The 21,888-nt window shown below is 40.4% G+C and overlaps 2 protein-coding genes across 2 annotated transcripts in view; both read right to left on the reverse strand.

Annotated features, from left to right (window-relative positions):
* TAF2 (TATA-box binding protein associated factor 2) overlaps positions 1–4,837 on the reverse strand; it is a 59,539-nt gene extending 54,702 nt beyond the window's left edge. The window contains exons 1-3 of the mRNA XM_054590437.1: positions 4,516–4,837; positions 4,033–4,087; positions 768–928 (exon numbers count right to left, since the gene is read on the reverse strand). Coding sequence (XP_054446412.1) covers positions 768–928; positions 4,033–4,087; positions 4,516–4,598 — 299 coding nt within the window. The 5' untranslated portion in view covers positions 4,599–4,837. The remainder of the gene's footprint in view (positions 1–767; positions 929–4,032; positions 4,088–4,515) is intronic.
* A 1,186-nt stretch (positions 4,838–6,023) lies between these two features.
* On the reverse strand, positions 6,024–20,785 carry DSCC1 (DNA replication and sister chromatid cohesion 1). The gene is made up of 9 exons (XM_054590082.1): positions 20,571–20,785; positions 17,984–18,152; positions 15,002–15,136; positions 12,872–12,962; positions 12,190–12,328; positions 11,660–11,712; positions 11,257–11,411; positions 9,053–9,201; positions 6,024–6,229 (listed from the first exon to the last, which is right to left on the reverse strand). The coding sequence occupies exons 1-9, from the start codon at positions 20,750–20,752 to the stop codon at positions 6,121–6,123; spliced, it is 1,182 nt and encodes a 393-aa protein (XP_054446057.1). The 5' UTR covers positions 20,753–20,785; the 3' UTR covers positions 6,024–6,120.
* Between the last annotated feature and the right edge of the window lie 1,103 nt (positions 20,786–21,888).

A 21,888-nucleotide genomic window follows, 5' to 3' on the forward strand; every position in this document is an offset into this window, starting at 1 on the left:
AAAATAATTCAAATGCAAAAAAACCTCATCTGTTCCAAAATACTCAACATTACTTATGATCACAAAAACTGGAAATTACACATACACAAATGCCAAACATTTAGAAAATAATCATTCAAACCACAGTATAATAAGTGAGTGGAATATTACCTAGCCATAAAAATAATAAAAAATGAAGCCTATCTATTATACATGAAAAAGAACAAAGTATTTAAATTAAAAAAGTAGAACATAAAACTGATCACAACAATATATGCTTACTGATAAAAGTCAGAAATACCCTCAATACACACAATATAATTTATTTAAGATGAAGGAATGAGGTATTTCAGACATAATATTTTATATGGTATTCTAAAGCAGTAAAAATATTCTATAGAATATTTTAAAGTAGTCTCTGGTCTATAGATTATGATGACCATCTAACTTACTAAAAATTACATTTAATATTTATGAACATTTTTTAAAACACTAAAAGTAAAAAAAAGGCTAAGAAAACTTAAAGTTCTCCAACAGTACTTCTTTAAAACTGTAGTCTCAATAAGGAAAACAATAGTTTATTATGTTGGGCAGATCTAGTAAAATTTCTTGAACCAAATGTGCAGAGTGGTAAAAGCAACAGAATTTAAAATTAGAAAAACAAAACAAAAAACAAACCTGGGAACCAGACTCTAATAATCATCTTAGAAAAATCTACTGAAAAAGTAATCAAATCATATGAGAAAAATGACGGTTAGAAATATCAAGTTTTACAGTGTATAACTTACTGTTTTGATTCACTGTGACAAACTTCCAAGGTTGGATCATTATAAATAAAAGCAGCTTCCAAATCATTGATCCTTACTCGGTATATCCTACACTGTTTGCTGTTCAACTTGATTCTATTCAAGTTTGCAACTGTGGGAAATATAGTCAGTTCCACAAATCCCTGTAAAGAAAAGAACAGTAACTTAATTGTAATTAGGTCTGGTATGTTTTAGGATACATTTTTTTGATTTCTACTACTATACATAGTACACTCCAGAGACAGAATCCTATATAGCTACATACGTACAAGTGCTCTCTTAGTTATCTTCATTTCAAACATGGTAGGCCTAGTGACTGAGTGCGAATTATGTATGCTTTCTCATCCTGGTGGTTCACATTCACTATCAGTGAAAATGAGACCACCTGCTACAAGAAAAGGAAAAGGACTCAAATATATTAATTTCTAGACAGACTGGAACGCAAATAGGGAGGAAGGGGAAAAAAAAATGACAGAGCAAGAAGGAAATCAAAACCAGGTCAGTGAGTGAAAAGAACATGACCACCCCCTACCCTCAAGAGGTAAGAAAACTACACCAATGAAGCTAACAAGTATGAGTCTCTGCTCATGGAAGGTAAACCAGGACATGTGAAGAGGCAAGAGCTACAACAAATACTCAGATAAGCAGGGAAAATCTATTCCTGCCACTTAGTGGAGCAGACACTTCAAAATGCTGGATGACTTCCAACCAAGTAGACGCAAAGGCCATATACATGAAGTTCTACCATGTTAGCTGTATGGTGAGCAATCTGAAAAACATACCTAAGACATAAAAGACAGCTAGCCCTGGCTGCCACGGCTCAGTGGAGTGAGTGCTGGCCTGCAAACCAAAGGGCTGCTGGTTCAATTCCCAGTCATAGCACAGGCCTTGGTTGCGGGCCAGGTCCCCAGCTGGCAGTGCGTGAGAGGCAACCACACATCTATGTTTCTCTCCCTGCCTTTCTCCCTTTCTTCCCCTCTAAAAATAAATAAATAAAATCTAAAAAACAAAGGCTCAATAAAAGACAGCTAAATACACTGACTGGCCACTGCCCTCTTGTGTTGAACGAAATGGAAAAGACAGACCAATGAAACATGGAATATCTGTCCAGTAAGTTAAAATTCTGAGCTGAACACCGATGTTCTCAAACACAACTATAGGAGGGCATGACACAGTAACATTTCAGGGGCTACAAAGTGAACAGAAAAATTTCAGAGGCTGTAACAGGAATATCTAAGATGAAAGACAGGCAATAAACACAGAAGGCCAGATTATAACAATTATAATGGCTACTGATTAATGAGCACTATTAAAAGCCAGATATTACATGACTCATATAACAATTTTAAAAGATAAGTACTATGTTATACCTTTGATAGCTAAATTAATTTTAAAAATTATATCATTACTAAATGGAAAACTGAGATTCAAATCCATTTCTAAATAATCCCAATTGATTTCAACCTACTAGGCCATAATGTCTCTAAGTATACGGCTTTTTAAAAAAAAAATGCAAGAATTTTTAGATAACATTCAGCCCAACTGTTCAAAAGTCTAGAGATTCCATAGCTTCTTCGCCCCATCCCTCAATAAATTTCCAAATAACAGGAGAACCATACATCCTTAAATTAGACCATCTGGACAGATAGATGTGGAAGCAGATGAGAAGAAAAAAGGGCAAATGCAAAACTACTGTTGATGAAGTCTCTGTGTGTAAGGGTATAAACTGTGAGCAACTGTAGGGAGGAAGACCCAAATTCCCTTAATTAGTCTATCAGCAACACAATGACCAATCCACATAAATGAGCTTGGATCAGCAGAAAGATGGCAAACAGAACCAAGATAGTGTCAAAAGTAAATGAGAAAAAGTTATGGAAAGTGCTGTCAACAGTTAGCTACAGGGTGGGCCATAAGAGGATTTGGGTTTCTAAACGAAGGTTAACAATAAAACAGGGAAGGGAGTGTATTCCCCGAAGAGAAGGAAAGCCCCGTCTCCTCGCATCGGCAGGTCTCTGACACCACCTAGAGCCCTAACTGATAAGTTGCCTGCACTGTTCAGACCCACTGGCCTCCAATCCCTGTTAGCCTTCGCAACTGGTGTAGCTGTAACCTAACCCCCAGATCACCTAACACCTCACTCACTCTCCTCGCCTTCCTGCTCCTGGCTCGCTCCCCACTTCATGGCTGACTGTCCTCATGGAGCATCGATCCTACTTTAAGTAACCTCCCCTCTTGCTGTTCAACCTTTTCAAAAACTCCTTTTCTACCTTCGAGCCTTAGATAAAACATCTCTTAAATCCCCCTTGACAAGAAGCTACTTATTCTTTCTTTCACTATAAATCAGTAAAGGGGAAAACAGGAAACTTCCTAGTTTCCACTGCTACTCCTAGATCACTTAAAGATTTTATGTTGCATATAGTAAATGAGCAAGGATAGCATAATGTCCTTGTTAAATGCACACGTTCTGGAGATAGACTGTCTGCATTCAAAGAATCATATATGCAAGGAATATTGAAGAAATTCCTTAAATGAGGGACTGAATGAATCTTTAAGAATCCTTAAAATCTAAGAATCTATGACTCTTACGAAAAGATTACATCTTTAAAATCTATAAAGCTCATCCTAATAAGTTGGAAAGGAAAGTTCATGCCATAACTCAGAGAAAACCAGGTTTCACTAAGATTTTGTTATATTTAATATAAGTCCCCCTGAGAGAGTAAATTAAGTACTGGGGTCGTCAAGGGCTTTCCTAGAAAGAAAACATAACGGCAATCTATACATCTGAATGGGGGAGGGGATGATACTAGATTTCAAACACCTCTACATTGTCATTAACCAGCAATGCCCGATAAATCAGGTCAGCCAAGAATCAGAAAACAAAACCGGCCTCTTAGCAGCCGGTTACTTAGCTAAGCAAGTATGTGCTCTAACCTTAATTTTTTCATAGAAGAAATCTCATTATGGGCTTATTCTTCTTTAAAAAAAAAACCTAAAATGGTTGATAATTCAGACTTTCATATTCCACAACAGATTAAAAAGAAAAAACTTTAATCAGGAGACAGGGAAAAAAAGAAAAAGAGAACTGAGCAGGCAGCAAGTATGTACAAGGTCATAGACCTTGAAATTAGCACTCAGCTCTGAATGCTAATTCTCGCCTATTCTTGAAACAATTATCTGAAAGAGAAAGTTTCTAAGTATTGTAAAGGGCGGACTTGCTACTGCTTATAATTGTTAACAATATACTTACCACAACTGATTTCCTCTGGAAGTTTATGTTGTTGATGCAGACGACCTGATGGGTTGTATATTAAAAAATAAAAAATAAAAATAAAGGAAATATTTCTATTATTAAACGAAGCATAATTCTATCCAAGTACAAGTAAAGACTATGTTGTAAGCAGCTCAAAAATCACAATTTATCTTTCATTTTAAAATCCTACAAATTTGGGTAACTTGCTTATTTTAAATTTATTAACAGCCACGAAAGTAAGTTTCTATAGGTAAAAAGTTTAACACCTTAAGAAAAAGGTCTATTAGCCTGCATTAAATCTGCTAAACTGCACTATCGTGCAAAGCATTTTCGCCCTAAAAACACCATTTCCATCACCGTGAGAGGGTTCTCATTTCCCACTAGGTTTCCCAGGCCCACTAAGTCAGTTTCAAGTAATCACAAAATAAATTAATGAAAACAAAACCTAGAAGAGAAAAGGAAGATAAAAGAAATACTTATAATTTGTATGGCCTTGGACTTTCAAAGCCCTTGTCGCCTTTCTTCCTGTTCATTCTGGCGGGCTCTAAGCCAGTCGGCGGCATGAATCGGTCCCTCGGCACTGGGCTTCCCGGCTCCGCGGCTGCCCCGAGGGCTGCGGGGCATTACCGGGCTGCGGCACCTCACACTCCCCCTCTATCCAGTCTCGCTACGCAGCCTCGGCGCCCACGTCCGGCCTCCGCCCGACCCGCCCTCTCCAACTCGCTTCCCCGATTAGGTTCCCTTCAATCGGAGTTCACGGAGATGCTCCTTTCAGCCACCGCCAGCCGACATCTTTCCTGTCACCTACGACCCCCTACGTCAGCGGAAGTGGGACGGAGACGAGGGCCGGAAGTTTGTAAGTAGGATGGGCTTGCGCGATACTGTAGCGATTTTTTATTGGCGAGTGTGTGTACACAGTGGATGAAACTTGCTTAAGTTTAGTAGAGTGGACCCAAGTATTTATTGGATGAGTTGAGAAGAGCAGAAAGGAAAGAAGGGAATGTTTAAATTTTAGAGATAAAGGTCTAGCGCAAGCGCACACTGGGAAGTGTGGAGCAAGGTTTGCGATGAGCCGGGGACTGAGGGCTGGTAACGGGGGAGTCTCGGAAACCATCAGCTTGCTGGCCCCTAGAGGTTTCAGTCGTAAAATGCATAAGTAGATTCCAGGTATCTGACTCAAACTCGAGTTTACTAGCCATTGCCAACTCAGTATTTATTTTTTAAAAAGATAATTTATTGAAAGACAGGAAGGGTAATTTTGAAGCTATCGTATCTGCATTTCATGTACTTGAGAATAAAAACGTTATAAACTTCATTAACAATTCTTGGTTGATTGTGGATTGCCCGTTAACGTTTTTAACCTTGAACCAGACTTAACTTTGGCCTACCCCCTCCCGATAAGTTCTCTAGCTAAGTTCAAATTAATTTGAACTAGATATAGTAGTTTTCTAGTATTACCTGTGTCAGTGTCTCATAGGATTATAAACTGCTCTATTAGTGTCTCTCACATAGAATTGTGGATCAAATCCATTTCATCCCATTCCAGCCAAGCAAATAGAGGAGCAATTTTCAAGCAAATTTTATCAATGAAAACGACTAATGTAGATAACTAATAGCATGTAGTGACTTTCCGTTTTGGTCAAAGGATGAAAGTGGAGGACAACCCACTTGCTTGAGAAATGACAGTTCCATGTATAAATAATCTTCTTGGCTTTTTAGTTCTCTGAAAACTTTTAAATTTATTAATGATCAGAATGTCAAATCCTAATTAAAGAAATGCAATGTTAATATTTAAAAGCAAAACATTTTCCATAAATAACATCAAATAGATACAGAGATATACTAAACATGGGAAATAACACTTTCTTTTATCCTTGTTTACACTGTATACCTAATACAAATGTAACTTGAAAGACAGAAATATAACATTTAGAAAAGAGTAACAGTAGTAATTTCAAAATGCTTAAGATGAGGAGAAAAATGCCTCAAAGCACAAGGTCTTTCAACGTCTGGAATACAAATGTATAAAAGAATCTTTTTCTTATAACCAGCAGCTTTAGTCCCAAAGAGAAGATTGTCATTCTTTTAAGAAATGGGTCTTCTTGAGTTATAAACTTTAACACCATTTTGCATCGAAGATCGAGAGTATTTAGTGAGTAGTGCACCTATGGTTTGCTTCTCTCCACATAAATCTCTGTGGGAACAATTAAAAAAAAAAAAAAGAATAGCATGAATACTTTAGGGAACATAACAAAATTCACAGTACTATTTATATCTGTCTCCGCTAAATCTAATCTTCCCAGTAAGTATAAGAGTAGGTGTTCGTAAGAGAGTGTAGGGAGCAGTTATTAAGCCTTAAATTGCCTAGGTACATTAAATGCATTATCTTCAAACTTCACAAGAAAGGTATGAGTAATGTATTACTTTACTCCATATTAGATATGAGGAAACTGAAGCTCAGGTAGTAAAGGATAGAGCCACATTTTGCAGTCAGCTCTATGACTTCAAAGTCCACATTGTTTGTTTGTTTCCATTTTATCACACAACCTTCGAATTAGAAATACATGCAATGTGGTAGAGCAGGACCTAGACTCAGACAACCTGTATACCAGACTACCTGTTTGAACTTGTGAAGGTTACCTGCCCTCCTTGAACTTTAGCTCCCACTTCTGTCCCCACAAAACGAGAAGACTTTGACTGGAACATAACAAGGAGAGAGAAGAATGGGAGGATGTGAGGAGAGAGCAAGAGTTAGATCACGCAGGGCCTCAAAGTGCAAGGAAAGGAGTTGTGATTTAACTCTAAGCGCAAGGGGAAGCACTATGAGACTTTAACGGAAAAGCATAATCCACCTAAATTTTAAATAATGGAGGCAGTGATGATTATGGAAGGTAGGTGGTGAGTTCATGGAGGTTCTTTATATTATACTGCCGCTTCTGAATATTTAAAAGTTTCCAAAATAAAACATTTAAAAAGAAGGAAAGGGTAAGCAGGCAAAATACAAATAGGGAGACCAAGTCAGAGTTAGGTACAAGATGATCCATCAGGATTTGCTTAGATTGAACCGAGGGGTGAAAAAAGAAAAAGACAAAGGTGATTCCTAGCCTTTTTGCTTGAGTAACTAGATTAATGGTAGTGCTGTTAACTGAGATGAAAAAGATGGGTTTAGGACAAGGGAATATCAACAGTTCTGCTACGAGTATGTTAGGTTTGAAATTCCTATTAGATATTCAAGTGGAAATGTTAATTAGGCATCTTGATATAAGACTCTGGAGCCCAAGAAAAAGGTCAAGCATGAAGATAAAATTAAGACAACACTAGCCCTGGCTGGTGAGGTTCAGTGGATTGAGCACCAGCCTGCAGACTGAAAGGTTGACAGTTCAAATCCCAGTAAGGGCACATGCCTGTGTTGTGGGCCAGTACCCAGCTGGGGGCGTGCGAAAGGCAACTGATTAATGTTTCACATATCAATGTTCCTCTCTCCCTCTTTTCCCCTCTCTCTAAAAGTAAATAAATGAAATATTTTTAAAAAACAAAAACAAACAAAAACAACTCTAAATATAAATCCAGGCCTAGATAAGGGAATCCAGGGAATAAATATAAACAGAAGAGAAGATGGTCAAGAATAGTGTCGCAGAGCATGCTGTCATTGAAAGATTTAGAAGAAAAGGGAGACATCAGCAAAAGAGTAAAGTAGTTGCCTTGGAAGAGAAAACTGGTATGTTTCAAGAAGGAAGTGGTCCAGTGTTATGAAATAGTGCTAAGAGGCCAAGTAAACAAGGATGGACAACTGACCCCAGAAAGATCGATGCCATTGGGTTAAGGAGATATCATTGGGCTAAGGAAAGAGTGGGAGACAAAGAAGCAAGAGTACACAAAATTTCAAAAGGAGTTTTCTCGTGAAGGAGAGCAGAGGACATGGGATCCAGTAGCTGTTACTGTTTTTTTTTAAGATGAGCAATACTACAGAATATCATACGTTGATGGGAATAACCTAGTACATAGCGAGACACTGATACCACAAAGGGGGAAGGAGTAAGTAGAGGATTCCAAGTCTTTACAAGGCCAGAGGAGATGGATCCAATGCCGGAGGGCTGACCTTAGGGACAGTTCATGCATTATACGTAAGGGACTGCAAAGGAATTGGTTGCAGACATGAGCAGACTGGCAGACTTGGAGTGGGGAAGAAAATAATTCTTGTCCTCTCTTAGGTGCTTCTGTTTTCTCAGAAAGCACGTTAATAAGCTGAGAGCGAAGAGGAGACGGAGGGTACTGACGGCATGAAAACAGAAAAGATGTGAAGTGAGCTCTGAGGGCAGAAAAGTTTCATAAGGAGACCGTGCCTTGCCAGGGCCCCCTGTGACAGGCCTCAGAGAGCCTGGCCAGCCCCGCCGTGTATTTTCTCCAGGAAGTTTTAGCTGCCCAGGGGTAGGCACAGAGCAAGCAGAAAGTTGGGTTTAATCTTTGTAGATTTTTGCCCTGGAGGGAAGAGAAGACAGAGAGAGGGGGCCAAAGGAGCAGAGCATCTACAGTAACAGTTGGAGAGATTAAATCCAATCTGGGTTAAAAGAGAGAGGACCTGAGAGGTGAGACACAGCGAAGAGGCAGTGGTGTTAGTGGGTTTGAGGTCCTGTAAGCAGTGGCTTCTAGGCTAACTTGTTCTTCTGCAATCCGGCTTCTATTAGATGTTACAGCAAGGAGGCAGGGAAGGTATGAGGTGGCCATCAGAGAAGGGTGCTTGCCTTGGAGTCATGCGGAGGTATGTAGTCTGACTGTCCCCCTAAGAGCTGCAATTTTGCAGAGAGAAGGCAGGGCAGTGGTTTCAGAAGAAGTAGTAAGGAAGGAAGACAACAGATACCCCACCTTCAGGACCAGTGGTTGTGGCAGATGATAGAGAAGACAAGCAGTGTCTTTGGGAAATACTCAAAAAAACTGTGTTCTAATAATAAACCCCAAACCCTATGCTACTCTGTATAAAATAACAACACTCGGAATTCATATTTAACAAATTACTTACTGAATATATGGAGCAATATCTTCTTGTGTCCACTTTTCCCGTAGAGAGAATAGACTATTAAAACGTTCCTGATTGTCCTCAGGTAAATCATCTACTTTTAGTAAAAATATGATTTCTGGTCTTGAGTGTCTATCCACCAAGGCCAAACCCTATGAAGAAATGAGAAGAAAAGGAGCAGTGAAAGTAATGGTCTGATGTTTAACTCTGACTTGTTCTTTTACCTTTAGGTGTAGCTTAGCCCAAGGCACATAAAATGTCAGCTACAGGAAACATACACAGACTTACCCAGAGACTTTCATAAAGAGCTTCTTTAAATTTGACTTCTCCCTTTTCCTCTGCAGTCTTCTATCTACTACCCAATTTATCAAATCAGCTCTAGGTCGAGGTCACCAGTGACCTGTCATTGCCGATCGCACGGGGCCCTTTCTGGGACCCACCCCCTTAGCCCTGTTTTCTTTGTTCATGTTTATGACCCCTGCCTCTTGGAATCTCCACCCCTGACGTCACCCTCTCACTCCTTTCCTCCTAACTTGACGTTGCAGTTCCCTGGGCCTCTATCCCAACACCTCCACCTGTCTCACTGTCACAGTCCTGGGTAACCTCAACTACACCCGGGATGTCAACGACCATCTGCTTGATAATGATTGTAATATTAGCACATGCAAATCAAATGTCTCTTAGGCTGAGCACCTGATCTCAATATCCAAACATATATACGAACTCACAGTATTTGTCACCCAGACCTGGTCTAGTCCCACTATCCCGGGAAGCCAGGAAAGACAGGCATCACCTTAGATTCCACCAGTCAAACGCCACGCCTAAGTTGTTGCTAAGTCCTACAGGTTTAAGGCCTCGCCATTTCTCTATCCATTCTCTATCACCTATTTCTTTGGCCAGTACTGTCTTAGGAGCATTAAGTGTTGAGAGCGTGAACAGTTCTCCTTTTTATCATCTAGCCAACCTTCCCTCCACCCACCCCCCGCCCCCATCCATCCTCATTACTGTCGTAGTTTTCTTCCCAAAGGCAAAACTCTTCCAGTGGCTCTTCTAATACAAAACTGAGTGGGCCCAGAGAGCTTTCCAGATAGTTTAGGACCTTGATGGCACCTTGTGTGATGTCTTGCCCTCGGCATCTAGCACGGTGCCTAGACTTAAGAGGAACGCTGCCCGTGGTGAGCAAATCCTTCCTCTTATTTAACAAATACTTACTGAGCATACACTACGTGCCAAGCTTTATACTACGTATTTGCAAGCAACAGTGAACACAATTCTACCAAAATGGAGGTGGGCAACCACATAAACACTTCCCCAAGGCTAAGTGATCCGTGCCGTGAAGGGACAATACTGGGTGCCATGGAAGACTAAGAGAGAGGCATTTGTGCAGAGTGAAGGAAGGCCTCCCTGATGAAGTGGCTCAAAAATGAGTGGGAGGTAGCAGGCTACACTAGGGAGGAAGTCATTCTGGAACAAAAGGACTCGGGTGAAGAAGGCCCTATGGTAGGAGAGAGCTTGATGATCTTGTAAACTTGAAAGAATGCCGGGCATGTGGGGAGTAGGTGAGAAAGCAGCATGAGATGAGGGTAGAGGGGAGATTATGAAGAGCCTTGTAAGCCGAGACAGGACTTCTGGATTTTATATCTTAAACACAATTGGCAACCATTAAAGTGATTTAAGCAAGACATCCACCTAATCTAGTTGGCATTTTCAGAAAGTCGTTTTAGTAGCACCGCAGACAATGGATGGGAGGTAGGCAAAATTGAAAGCATGGAAGGCCCGCGTCGGATGGTATTATTATTTATAGCCAGATGAGCACGATAGTTTGAGCTAAGATGGTGCTGGTGGACATAGAGAAACACAGGCGGAGTGGGAATCAGGATTAACTATACATGGGCCTGGGGGACTTCATCAAGGTGATAAGAATGTTCTAAAACTAGGTTGTGGTGACAGCGGTGTAACTCACTAAATTTACTAAAAGCCCCTTTTAAAAGGGTAAATTTTGTGATATGTAAATTATACTTCAATAAAGTGTTGTATTGGGGTTTTTTGGTAAAGGATTTTGGGATGAATTGAGTGTGCAGTGCCCTTCTAATGGGTGGCTAAGAAAATAAACTGGCTCCAAATTTGGTTCCAATACAAGTTTTGTTTCTCCTTGCAATCAGTGATGACCTGTCGGGTGGCGGTGGCAGTCCCCGCCGCTCCCTGACCTTGAGCTGGTCCAGCGTTGTTACCATTCCTTCCGGAACACTCTGCTGCCACACTTCCTGAAACTCTGCGAGATTGAACTTCACTGCATTCTGAAGTAGCATCTGCGCTGTTGCTCTGCAGACTTTGTCAGCACTCAGTTCAAAATAAATTTCCCCTTGGGAAAATCAATCAGTAAATGAACTTCATGGAAGGAAAAGGCATGGATACTTTTAGATGGTCTTCACAATTAAATACACTACTAATGTCTCTCTGTCCTCCGTGAAATTCACAGAAGGAATTCTACACAACTCACCTCCCACAAACCCATGGAGTCCTTACTTTGAACAAGAACACACCTCAGAATGGCATACTAATTTTAACATACAATAGTTTATACCCATTAAAATACTTTCCAAATCTTACCTTCCTCTATATATTTTCTTCCATAACAGTTAAGACAGTGTTCGATCATTTCTCTGAAAAGTTACCACATTTTTTATACATTATATTTTAAATACCCATTGCTTGAAAAGTTATCACATTTTTATACATTATATTTTAAATACCATTGCTAATTAAGAGAAAAACTTGTGAATTGAAATAGTAAGGATTTTAATTGCCAAGTAAAACTTTACATTAGGAACTAATATATACTCAGAAGCTACTATGTGCCAGACCCCATGCTAAGTATTTTTACATGAATTATGTGAGCACACATCTATCATAAAATAGTTAAACATAATTATTTCTTTACATTTTTAATGCAAAAATAACATGATGCACATTTATTCACCGCAGTGGCCAAAATGCCCAAGTCCTTCTTGGTTGTATATTTTTTAAATTTCCATAAAGTATCAGAATATAAGTAGTCTATGCCCTGGGTTTATTTCCACCCTGGAAAATAATTTTCTTCCCCTTAAGGAAACTGCAGGGACAGTGATGAAAATACTTACTCTGGCTCTAACGGTCCAAGTTCCTGGAGGCATACATTCAAAGGAACTTTAGTAAAAGACCAAGATTCAGAATCCACAAGCTGAGTTATATGATTCAGAAGTTTCATCTCATAATCAAATTCAAGAATCCTCCAATAACCTGCAAATTCGAAAAGTTAAAGTTCTCAAAGAACAAATTAAATCAATTGACGAATAAACTGATAAAATAGCAGCATGCTCTTGGCCACAGCAAAGAAGATGCTCTGCTTTAAAAAAAAAAAAAAAAAAGTCTTCACTTTCTTACAAAACGATGCTTCATTTAAAGCTTTTCTCCCAACTATTACCAATTGTGTCTTGAGGGAGATCAGATGGTTTTTAATGTGTTTACCTATGACTAAGACTGATTTCTTTCAAGTGCTTTAATACTCAATTATCTCACAATAATCTTGTGGTTCTACATGGAAACCTGTAGCTGGCATCGTCATTTAATTAGAATTTCATACACATGGGGTGAAGGTCCTGGGTTCAATACCCCACACCGATACCTACACTCTGGGGCACTGCCATGCTCATCACTCCCATCTGTGAGCACCCCCCCCCCCAAAAAGAATAAACAATACGCCCTATGGTGAAGAAGTTCAACAACTTGTCTCTCTCACTCCTCAATTCCATCATTACTAATAACAATGGCAAGTAACGCTACCTCCAATCTCACAGGCATTTAGAACTTGTAATTGGGCCATTATTTCTTCCTCACTTGCCTGAATTTGATCAAGCAAATCTTCAGTTGTATACTGAAACAAGAGGGAAAAAAAATTTTTTAAAACCTTTAAATAATATCTTTTACTACTATTGAATTTGGGGGAGCAAGTACATAAAGTAGATTAAGGCAATATTTATACACTAGCTCCATTTCTTTTGCTAATGTGTAATGATCACTACACAAAATCAGTGGATATCTTAGAAGAAAGCATGGGGGTTAATCTTAGCAATGTTGGATTTAATACTGGTTTCTTAGATAAGACACCAAAACACAAGCAACAAAAGAAAAAAAAACAGATAAGTTGGACTTCATCAAAATGAAAAACTTTTGTATTTCAAAACACCATCAACACAAACGGCCAAAGATTACACGATTCCACTTACATGGGAAGTTAGAGTAGTCAAATTCACAGAAACATAAAGTAGAATAGTGGTTGCCAGAGGCTGGAAGGCAGGGGAAACTAGGGATTTAGTGTTTAATGGGTAAGAGTTTGAGCTTGGAAAGATAAAAAATTCCTGTAGATGGATGGTGGCAATGGTTGCAGAACAAAGTGAATACTTAACACCACCGAACTATCCATACATGGTTAAAATGGTAGATGTTATGTACATTTACAATTCTTAAAAAATCAAGACAGGAGTTCCTAAAGAAATTCTCCCAAGATACATAATCAACAAGCACATGAAAAAATTGTCAACGTCATTAGTCATTAGGGAAATGCACATTGAAACAACAATAATACCACTTCAACTCCACTAGGATGGATGTTAAAAAGACAGATAAAGACAAGTGTTGTCGAATATAAGGAGTAATTAGAACCCTCATACAATAGGAATGTAAAATGGCACAGCCACTTTGGAAAACAGTATGGCAGTTCCTCAAAAGATTATGCAGGATAAACATATGACCCATCAATTCCACCCTTATGTATATACCCAAGAGAAATGAAAATACAGGTGCAACAGAAACTTGTCCATGAATGCTCACAGCAGTGATACAACAATCAAAAAGTAGGAACTACCCAAACATCCATCACTGATGAATGGATGAATGAAATGTGGTATGTCCATACATAGGGTAATATCCAGCAATAAAAAGGAATAAACTACTGATTCACATGAATGAATGATACTTGAACACCTCATGTTAAGTCAAAGAAGATGCCGGTCAAAGAAGGCCAGATATATGATTCTATTTATATGAAAAGTCCAGAAGAGGCAGATCAGTAGTGACAGAAAGTAGATTAGTGGTTGCCTAGAGCTGAGGTGTTAAGAGGGAAATTGGGAAAAGTAGGATTGAAAGGTAAAAGCTAAAGGGTACAGGGTTTCTTTTGGGAGTGATGAACATGTTCTAAACTTCACCAGGGTGATGACTGCACACTGCTGTAAATGTACTAAAAACCATCAAATCATACATATACTTTAAAATGAATGAATGGTTTGGTATATAAATTATATTTCAATAAAGCTGTAATTCCCCCCACCAAAGTCAATCAGTCAATTAATGGAGGAAAAGAGAACTTCTAATGTAAATATGGTCTTCAGAACACCAGTGAAGTTCTATAATTTTGAATTACATTAAACACTTAAAAAATTTTTACTTATATTTTACCATACTTCCAGAATTAAGCAGTTCTAATATTAGAATAAGAGTACTTTCCATAATGTATGTATGTAATACATAAATTCTAATACGTCTTTTCTAAAGAGTCCCCAATTATATCTTTTAATTAAATAAAAATTAATTTAACCTGTAAAACCACTTTTGCATAGTTAGGAACATGAGCTTTCAGCTGTGTAAACATCACCATGATATACAGAATTTGCTTTAAATTACACCAGAAAAAGGAGAACAAGGTAGGAGGAAGCAGAGCGTAGACAAAAACAACACTGACAAAATATTGATAAATGTTCAACTGAGTGATGAATATATGGTGATCTTTCTGCTTTTAGAGACATCTGAAATTTTCATAATATAAACTTTGAAAAGCAAAAATGTCACCAGTAAGTGCCTCTAATAATTATAGTTCTATTTTTAAATTCCAAATAAAAAATGAAAATATAGTCTTACTTGTGAGCAATTGGAATCCTTTTCTTTTTGACTGTCAGGTCCTTCATAGGTATTTTCCATCAAAAGTCTCTTTAGCTTCTTTAATTTAGGTCTACATCTTCTGAGTTCCCAATAATTATTCGAAAAACCAAAGATCTAGAAAGTATAAATGCTGGAACCTTTTAGGGGCCATTATAAAAGAAAAAATTTCATGCAAAATTTCAGCCCACCCCACTGCCCTCAGCAAAAAGCAAGCAAATGGACGTTGTCATTCTGCTTTCTGTTGGGAAGCCACCCATCCAGCTGCCAAACAGGAGGATGCGCATCTTGAGGTTATTTTTTGAAACTCCAGTTAAGAAAATACTGACAACATAGTGAGGGCCAATTATTCAGCTCCATCTCTCACGTGTACTTTGGAAACTAGAGTACGCCCAGAAAATAATGACCAGAATGGTGACAATTTTACAGACCAGAGAAGAACAACTGAAAATGAGTATTTTTAGGCTGAACCACAGAAAATAAAGAAGAGACATTATCACGGTCTTCAAGTAACAAAGGAATGTTAAAGGGAAGAGGGGGGACCCTTGTTCTGTGTTACTCATGATGTCAAAAAAGGGAGAGACTTCTATTCAATGCAAGAACTTCATATTATTTAGAATGGCAGCTAGTTCCTTATTGGACTGGTGAAAACAGCGAGAGTCCTACCAGCTGATAGGGGTTAAATGATGGATAAATATCTGTTATCCATTTCTTTTTTTCTCTTTTTTAAAAAAAATTCTACAATTTTTAAAAAAGATTTCATTTATTTATTTACTTTGAGAGAGAGGAGAAGGGAAGGAGAAAGAGAGGGAGAGAAACAACAATGTACAAGAGAAACATCAGTTGGTTGCCTCTCTCACCCCCAGCGCGGGACCTGGCCTGCAACCCAGGCATGTGCCTTGACCAGGAATCAAACCAGCAACCTTTCAGTTCGCAGGTCAGTGTTCAATCCTCTGAGCCACACCAGCCAGGGCATCTGTTATCTGTTTCTGTATCTCCAGAACTTGCCTGGTGTCTAGCACTAGGTAGGTACCCAATAAGTGTTTCACACGAAAGGAGAAAATGCTGAAAGTGGATTATCTCTGGGTGCCTTCCAATTCTAAAACGGAAGGTCAAGGGGTGCTTCTGCTCTCAATCTAGTATAAAGCATGATTGACAAGACAAGGCCCAGAGCCTAAGGTTTGCTGCTGAATTCAAAAGAGGAGCTTAAGGGCCAAACCAGAAGGACTGATGTCATCCGTAGCTCACAGACTGGCAGCCTGTTGGCCACATCCAGCCCAGATGCTGGCGTGTGCTTTCGTATTAGAGAAAGAGAGGTTTAGCAAAGAATTTAAATTGCAGGCCAACACTAAAAAATTAAGAGATTTTTGCCCCCAAAATCTAAATCGCAAGCGTTACTGGGAAAGAAAGAAATCAGATCTGGTATTGCTGGGTCTGCTTTCCCACAAGCCCAAGTAATGGCTCCCAGAACGGGTGCTCCCCAGTTTGCCACAGACCCCACCGTTCCCTGTCACTTCTGAGACGGGATATCCACTATCATTTATCGAGACCAGCCTGCTTCGCTCATGTGCATTTCTTACCTAGCCCTTTTAGGCATGTGGAGTACAACCACAGATTAAAACCTAGGTGAGTGGGTCATTGAAAAGTTTTACTCAGTCTCAGCACACAGAATTCTTATAATGAGAGCTCAAAGATACTCACAGAAATTGTTATACCCTCACCGAAAAACTTACATAACAGATATGCGATGAGAAAATAACATCTTTTTCCCTGGCTGGTTTGGCTCAGTGGACTGAGAGCCAGCCTGAGAAATGAAAGGTTGCTGGTTTGATTTCCGGCCAGGGCACATGCCTGGGCTGTGGTCCAGGTCCCCAGCTGGGGGGTGTGAAAGGCAAACAATTGATATGTCTCTCTTTCTCTTTCTCCCTCCCTTTCTAGAAATAGAAATAGATAAATAAAAAAAATTTTTTTAAAAAAGGAAAATAACATCTTTTTCAAAAGGATGAACTGCCAATATTTCTAGTTAATCATAATAAAAGACATAAGCCTACAATAACCAAAATACAATATTTTGGAAGTTCTTCTAACAATATCATATAAATCACTAAGCTTTCCCAGTATTTTCATTTATTTCTATTACAATTCTATTGTTACGGAAGTAGTTGGCCAGACATCATACTGACAGAATTAAGGGCTGTGCTTTAATTGTTATATGTGTAACAATCTAGCAAGGATGAAGGCTTTTGTTTGGTATCTGCCATTAGTTGTCCCCAGAATAATTAAGCAGTTGTCATATATGTCTATGGATAGTAATAAACTAAACCATCTTCAAAGGTGAGAAACACTTCCCTCCAAAATTCAAATTTCTGCCACGACTACTGTGGCTTAGTTGGTTGAGTGCCATCCTGCAAACTGAAAGGTCGCTGGTTTGATTCCTCCATCAGGGCACATGCCTGGGTTGCAGGCCAGGTCCCTAACTGGGATGTGCAAGAAGCAATGAAAATGTTTCTCTCACACGTCAACATTTCTTTTTTTCTCTTTCTCCCTCCCTTCCCCTCCTCTAAAAATAAATAAAATGTTTTTAAAAATTCAAATTTCTTTATTTCTCTAACTCATAAACATTACCAAATACACTAGTTATGGTTTGAGGGAGACTCCTTTCAAAATACATCCATAGCAAAACTTACCAAAAATAGGTATAACTCTTGGAATGAATCACGTAATAGCAAACTTTCTACATCACAGAAAATGGGCAACTTGTCTGGGACTTAAAAATTGAATGAGGAAAACAAAGACAACTTCACCAGACTACCAAAAAAAAAAGCTGAGAAATTTCAAATTTCATCAGAGAACGTTTCAGATTCCCTGCGATTATACACTATATAATCATAAAGTTTTTCATTAAAGGCAAGATTAGAACAAGTGCTGTCATTCTTACATAAACCAAGAGACAGGAAACAGTACCTCAGTGTGAATAATGTTACAGTGGGTTTCTTCCGTTTTCAGTTGGTCTGGAGTTTTACAACCAGGAATTAACAGCAACATATTGGAAGTATCTGCTATCTTCAAGTCATACGTTTTGTCTTTATTGCACAGCACAGCCTGCTCGTCTTTATCGCCACGAATCACCATACTGCAGGAAGATGGGAAAAGGAAATGCATGACCTATTGAACCGCCAATGGACATCTTCCCTCTAAACAGTTCCCAAATCCTCTAGGCTGATAGATTTTAAAGAGTAGCCTTGATGCTGTATCTGGCCCCTGATCTCATAACCCTCACAAAATGACGGGTTCCACAGAGCAAGAACTGCACGAATTGAGAGCCACGGAGGGCAGCAGGGGGCCCCACTGAGGAAAGATAACTCAGCATGTGCAAGAAAGATTCAAAGTGGCCAAATGTTGCCATATGGCATCACTGCACAAGATGCTGGGAAAAGCACAAGACCTGAAGCATGCAGAAGCTTCAAACAGGATGTTACAATTTCCTATAACATGCTAAAGCAGTACTTCTCAAACTTATGCACGGGCATCTTTGGGAATCCTGTTAAAAAGCATTTGGAGAAGGAGGGGGTAAAAGGGGACTAAATGATAATGGGAAAAAAAAAACACAATGAAAGAAATAAAAATGTAAAAAAATAGCAGATGGGGATTCAGTAGGCCTGGGATGGGACCTAGAATTCTGCATTTCTAATGCGCTCTCAGGTGGCGGCCATGCTGCTGGTCCTGGATCCCGCCCAGGAGTGGTCTTTCTTGTTCTGTTCTAAGAAACCCTGACAATCCAAGGGGCACATCCTGTCCTGACCATCAGCTACGTCACCAAGAAATTGGGACCTTGTGAAGAGAAGGCTACAATGCTAAATAAAAAATATGAAAAAGATATGTTTACAAACTGGTCTAAATAAAGCCTCTGACAAAGGGTCACAGGTGGAAAAAAGCAGGAAGAGGGACAGGATAAAAGTGAGGAGGACGAAAAAATAAAAGACTAAAGACAAAGATGCTGCAAGTGACGAGAAAGTTGGTTTTAGGAGTTTTCCTTGCCTGTAAAGCATTTAACCCTCCTGTATATAATTCACTTCTTTTAAACTAAGCCTTTGTTTAAGTGAAGAGAATAAAAGGTTTTTATTAGCTTCCTGGTGCTAATACCTTTTAGTACTCCCAAGGACCTATTTTTTAACATTCATTTCTACATTGCACTATCCCTGCTTTGAAATAATTTGTTTAGAGCCCTAACCAATGTGGCTCAGTTAGTTGGGCATCATCCTGCAAAGTCAAAGGCAGCCAGTTCAATTCCTGGTCAGGGCACATTTTGGTTTGCAGGTTCAGTCCCCAGTCACGTGCTAGAGGCAACCAATCAATGTTTCTCTCTCTTTCTCCCTCCTTTCCCCTCTCTGTAAAAACAAATAAATATATCTTTTAATAAATAGGAAAAAAAAGAAATATTTTGTTTAGAACTATCCTCCACCCACATGCACATGCAAATTTTAAACCCACATTGCCAGGCCCTCTGGAGTGTGCCAACTAGGTTAACTGCAACTGGACAAAGAGAAGGTCCTCACACCTTAAGTCCTTTCTCAAATCCCTGCCAACTCAGCTGGGATGAACACCCTTGAGTGAAGCTCTCCATCCGTTCCCCTGAAGATACTTAGTGGCCAGCATCTGAAGACTGGCCAGTTAACTATAATATAGTCTGATGGGTGAAGCATGAAAATTGAAAGACAGCCTGACAGATTCAATTTAAAGGAACCTACAAAATACCTAATACAATAAAATACAGGTGTTGGTGGAACCTACATTGCAGAAAGGAATCAAACCACAGCTTGTAATCCTAACTTCCAGGAGGTGGGACTGCATCATTGAGAGATAAAGAAAAGGGGTGAGGGTGGGGGGGAAGATTTTTGTAAAAACTTAAAAAAGGGGGGAAAACGTAAGAAGGAATAATTCTCTAGACTTCTCCTTTGATTGTTTTTAAATCTATGGTCTTGCAGCAAATGGTTAGCTGACCTAGATTTAGAAACAGCTCCAGATCCTCACTGAGTGACCCCAAACGAGGCAGTATTTTAGAGGGCCTTCTTCAATCTCCAAGTCTATAAAACGGCTTTAAAAGTATTTCCTACAGTCCTACCTATTATCTGAGTAAAATAAATATAAGCAGAAGGCAAGAAAAACTCTATAGACATTAGCTATTATATTGGGTTTTAAGGTAGAATTGGCCAAGGGTTCTGTACAGTCCCTGCTACCACTTTTAATGTTTTCCAAACTTCACTTAGGTTCTGTCTCCTGAGCTGTTTCCGCTGACACGGGCCTCTGAGATCAACAGGAGCAGTCCTATTGATCACACCAGTCCGGATCTCTGGACTGCCTAGCAAGCAGTGCGTGGCATCCTAGGGGAAAGGCAGCGAGCTGAGGATTGGGCCGCCAGCCTGCAGTGAGTCATCCTCCCCGCCACCACCCCCTCTTCCCCCAGCAAATCAACAGTGCACCTCCCTAGCCCAGTTTCCAATCCTGCGTTTCCCCGCAAAGAAAATCATAAGGTGGCCGGCCCGAGGCTCACGTGCGCCCTGCTTCCAGCTCCTGGCACAGCGCGGGGTCCAGCTCCAGCAGGCAGAAGTCGCCGGCCGCGGCGGCGCTGGCCCGAGGGCTGAAGCCCAGGCAGTGCACCGCCGGGAGCAGCTCCGCGGGGTTCAGCTTGGCGATCTGTAGCGTCGCGTCCACCTCGTCGCGGGTCCTCCTCATCGTTGTGCGGCGTTCGGGAAGTGAGGGACCGCAGATTTAGAGCGCGAGGACTAAGCTCCCAGAGACAATGCTACTCCGAAATTGACACGGAACAGGAGACTGTTTCTAAAGCGCGCCAAGGCGACTGGGGGCGTGTTTCCGGGGCGGAGCGCGCGCGCGCGCGTCCTCGGGAAAGTCCAAAAGCGGCTCGGAGCGCGATCCCGGTGCGGTCAGATCACCGAAGGGGGAGACGAACCTGTAATAAAGAAATAACGTTTTTCCCCGGGGCCGTCTTGGTGGAAACTTCGGAAAGAGAGCTGCGATCCCGCAGGTTGCCACGCGGAACACTCACCCCTCCTGCTGTCCCCTTAGTTTCCCGCCGATACTTCCATTTCCTAGGCAGCAAAAGAGTCTCATCTTCTGCCAGTGACTGGCCTTGTGATAGCACTTCGCAGGCATAATTTTATAAACCCTTCACTACAACCCTGTAAAGTGGGCTCCTAGTCATTCCATTTTGCAAATGAAGCAAGTTCCTTGCCGGTCGTTGCACATGTAAGAGGTGGCCAAGTCTGATTTCACTCCAGTCTGTGGCTCTAAAACCATCCTGCTGGGTTTGGTGCACGCACTTTGGACGGGGAGCTACGCCCTGGTAGAACCGGACGAGGGATCTCACTTCTTTGGATCTGCGGACCATCATGTCTAGGAGACGATGGCTTGGACTAAACCCATCCGTCGGTTGAGTACCTGGTCTGCAGGGTAGCAAGCTGGGACTGGTGTCAAGAAAAATAAAACCTATCTGGGAATGGTAAGGTCCTGCCCCGCAGTCGCTTGCAGGAGACAGGCAGACTCGCCGCTCTACGACGTGTAAACTGCCCACTGTGCCTCCTCTAAGGAGTCTTCTAGGCCAGATCTTACAGTGCCCTGAACACAAAGTCCTCAAGAAAGAGCTCATCATATACGCACATACATGAATAACTTGAAACAGCATAATATTGTGAACTCTCCCAGGGATACCTGCAGGCCCCATTTGGGACTCTTGCTGCTCCTGAGAGATGAGGGAGCCTGGAAGAAATATTCCATTTAAAACGTGGTGGTCTCACAGTAGTCTGTGTAGATCAGACTTTGGTACTGTTAAGAAAATGAGGGGGGTGAGTGAG

Source organism: Pteronotus mesoamericanus, unplaced genomic scaffold, assembly GCF_021234165.1.
Source record: "Pteronotus mesoamericanus isolate MK-2021 breed Mesoamerican mustached bat unplaced genomic scaffold, CSHL_Meso_final scaffold_174, whole genome shotgun sequence".
NCBI classification, from domain to species: domain Eukaryota; kingdom Metazoa; phylum Chordata; class Mammalia; order Chiroptera; family Mormoopidae; genus Pteronotus; species Pteronotus mesoamericanus.

What these genes read in the sequence shown, in the direction of transcription:
- DSCC1 (XM_054590082.1), bottom strand. Translation starts at nt 20,752, where the DNA reads ATGAGGAGGACCCGCGACGAGGTGGACGCGACGCTACAGATCGCCAAG. An exon ending in GAGCTGGAAGCAGGGCGCAC is followed by an intron (nt 18,153 to 20,570) that starts GTGAGCCTCGGG and finishes ATCTTCCTGCAG; the next exon opens with TATGGTGATTCGTGGCGATA. An exon ending in CAACGCTGGACCAGCTCAAG is followed by an intron (nt 9,202 to 11,256) that starts GTCAGGGAGCGG and finishes ATTTCTTCATAG; the next exon opens with GGTTTGGCCTTGGTGGATAG.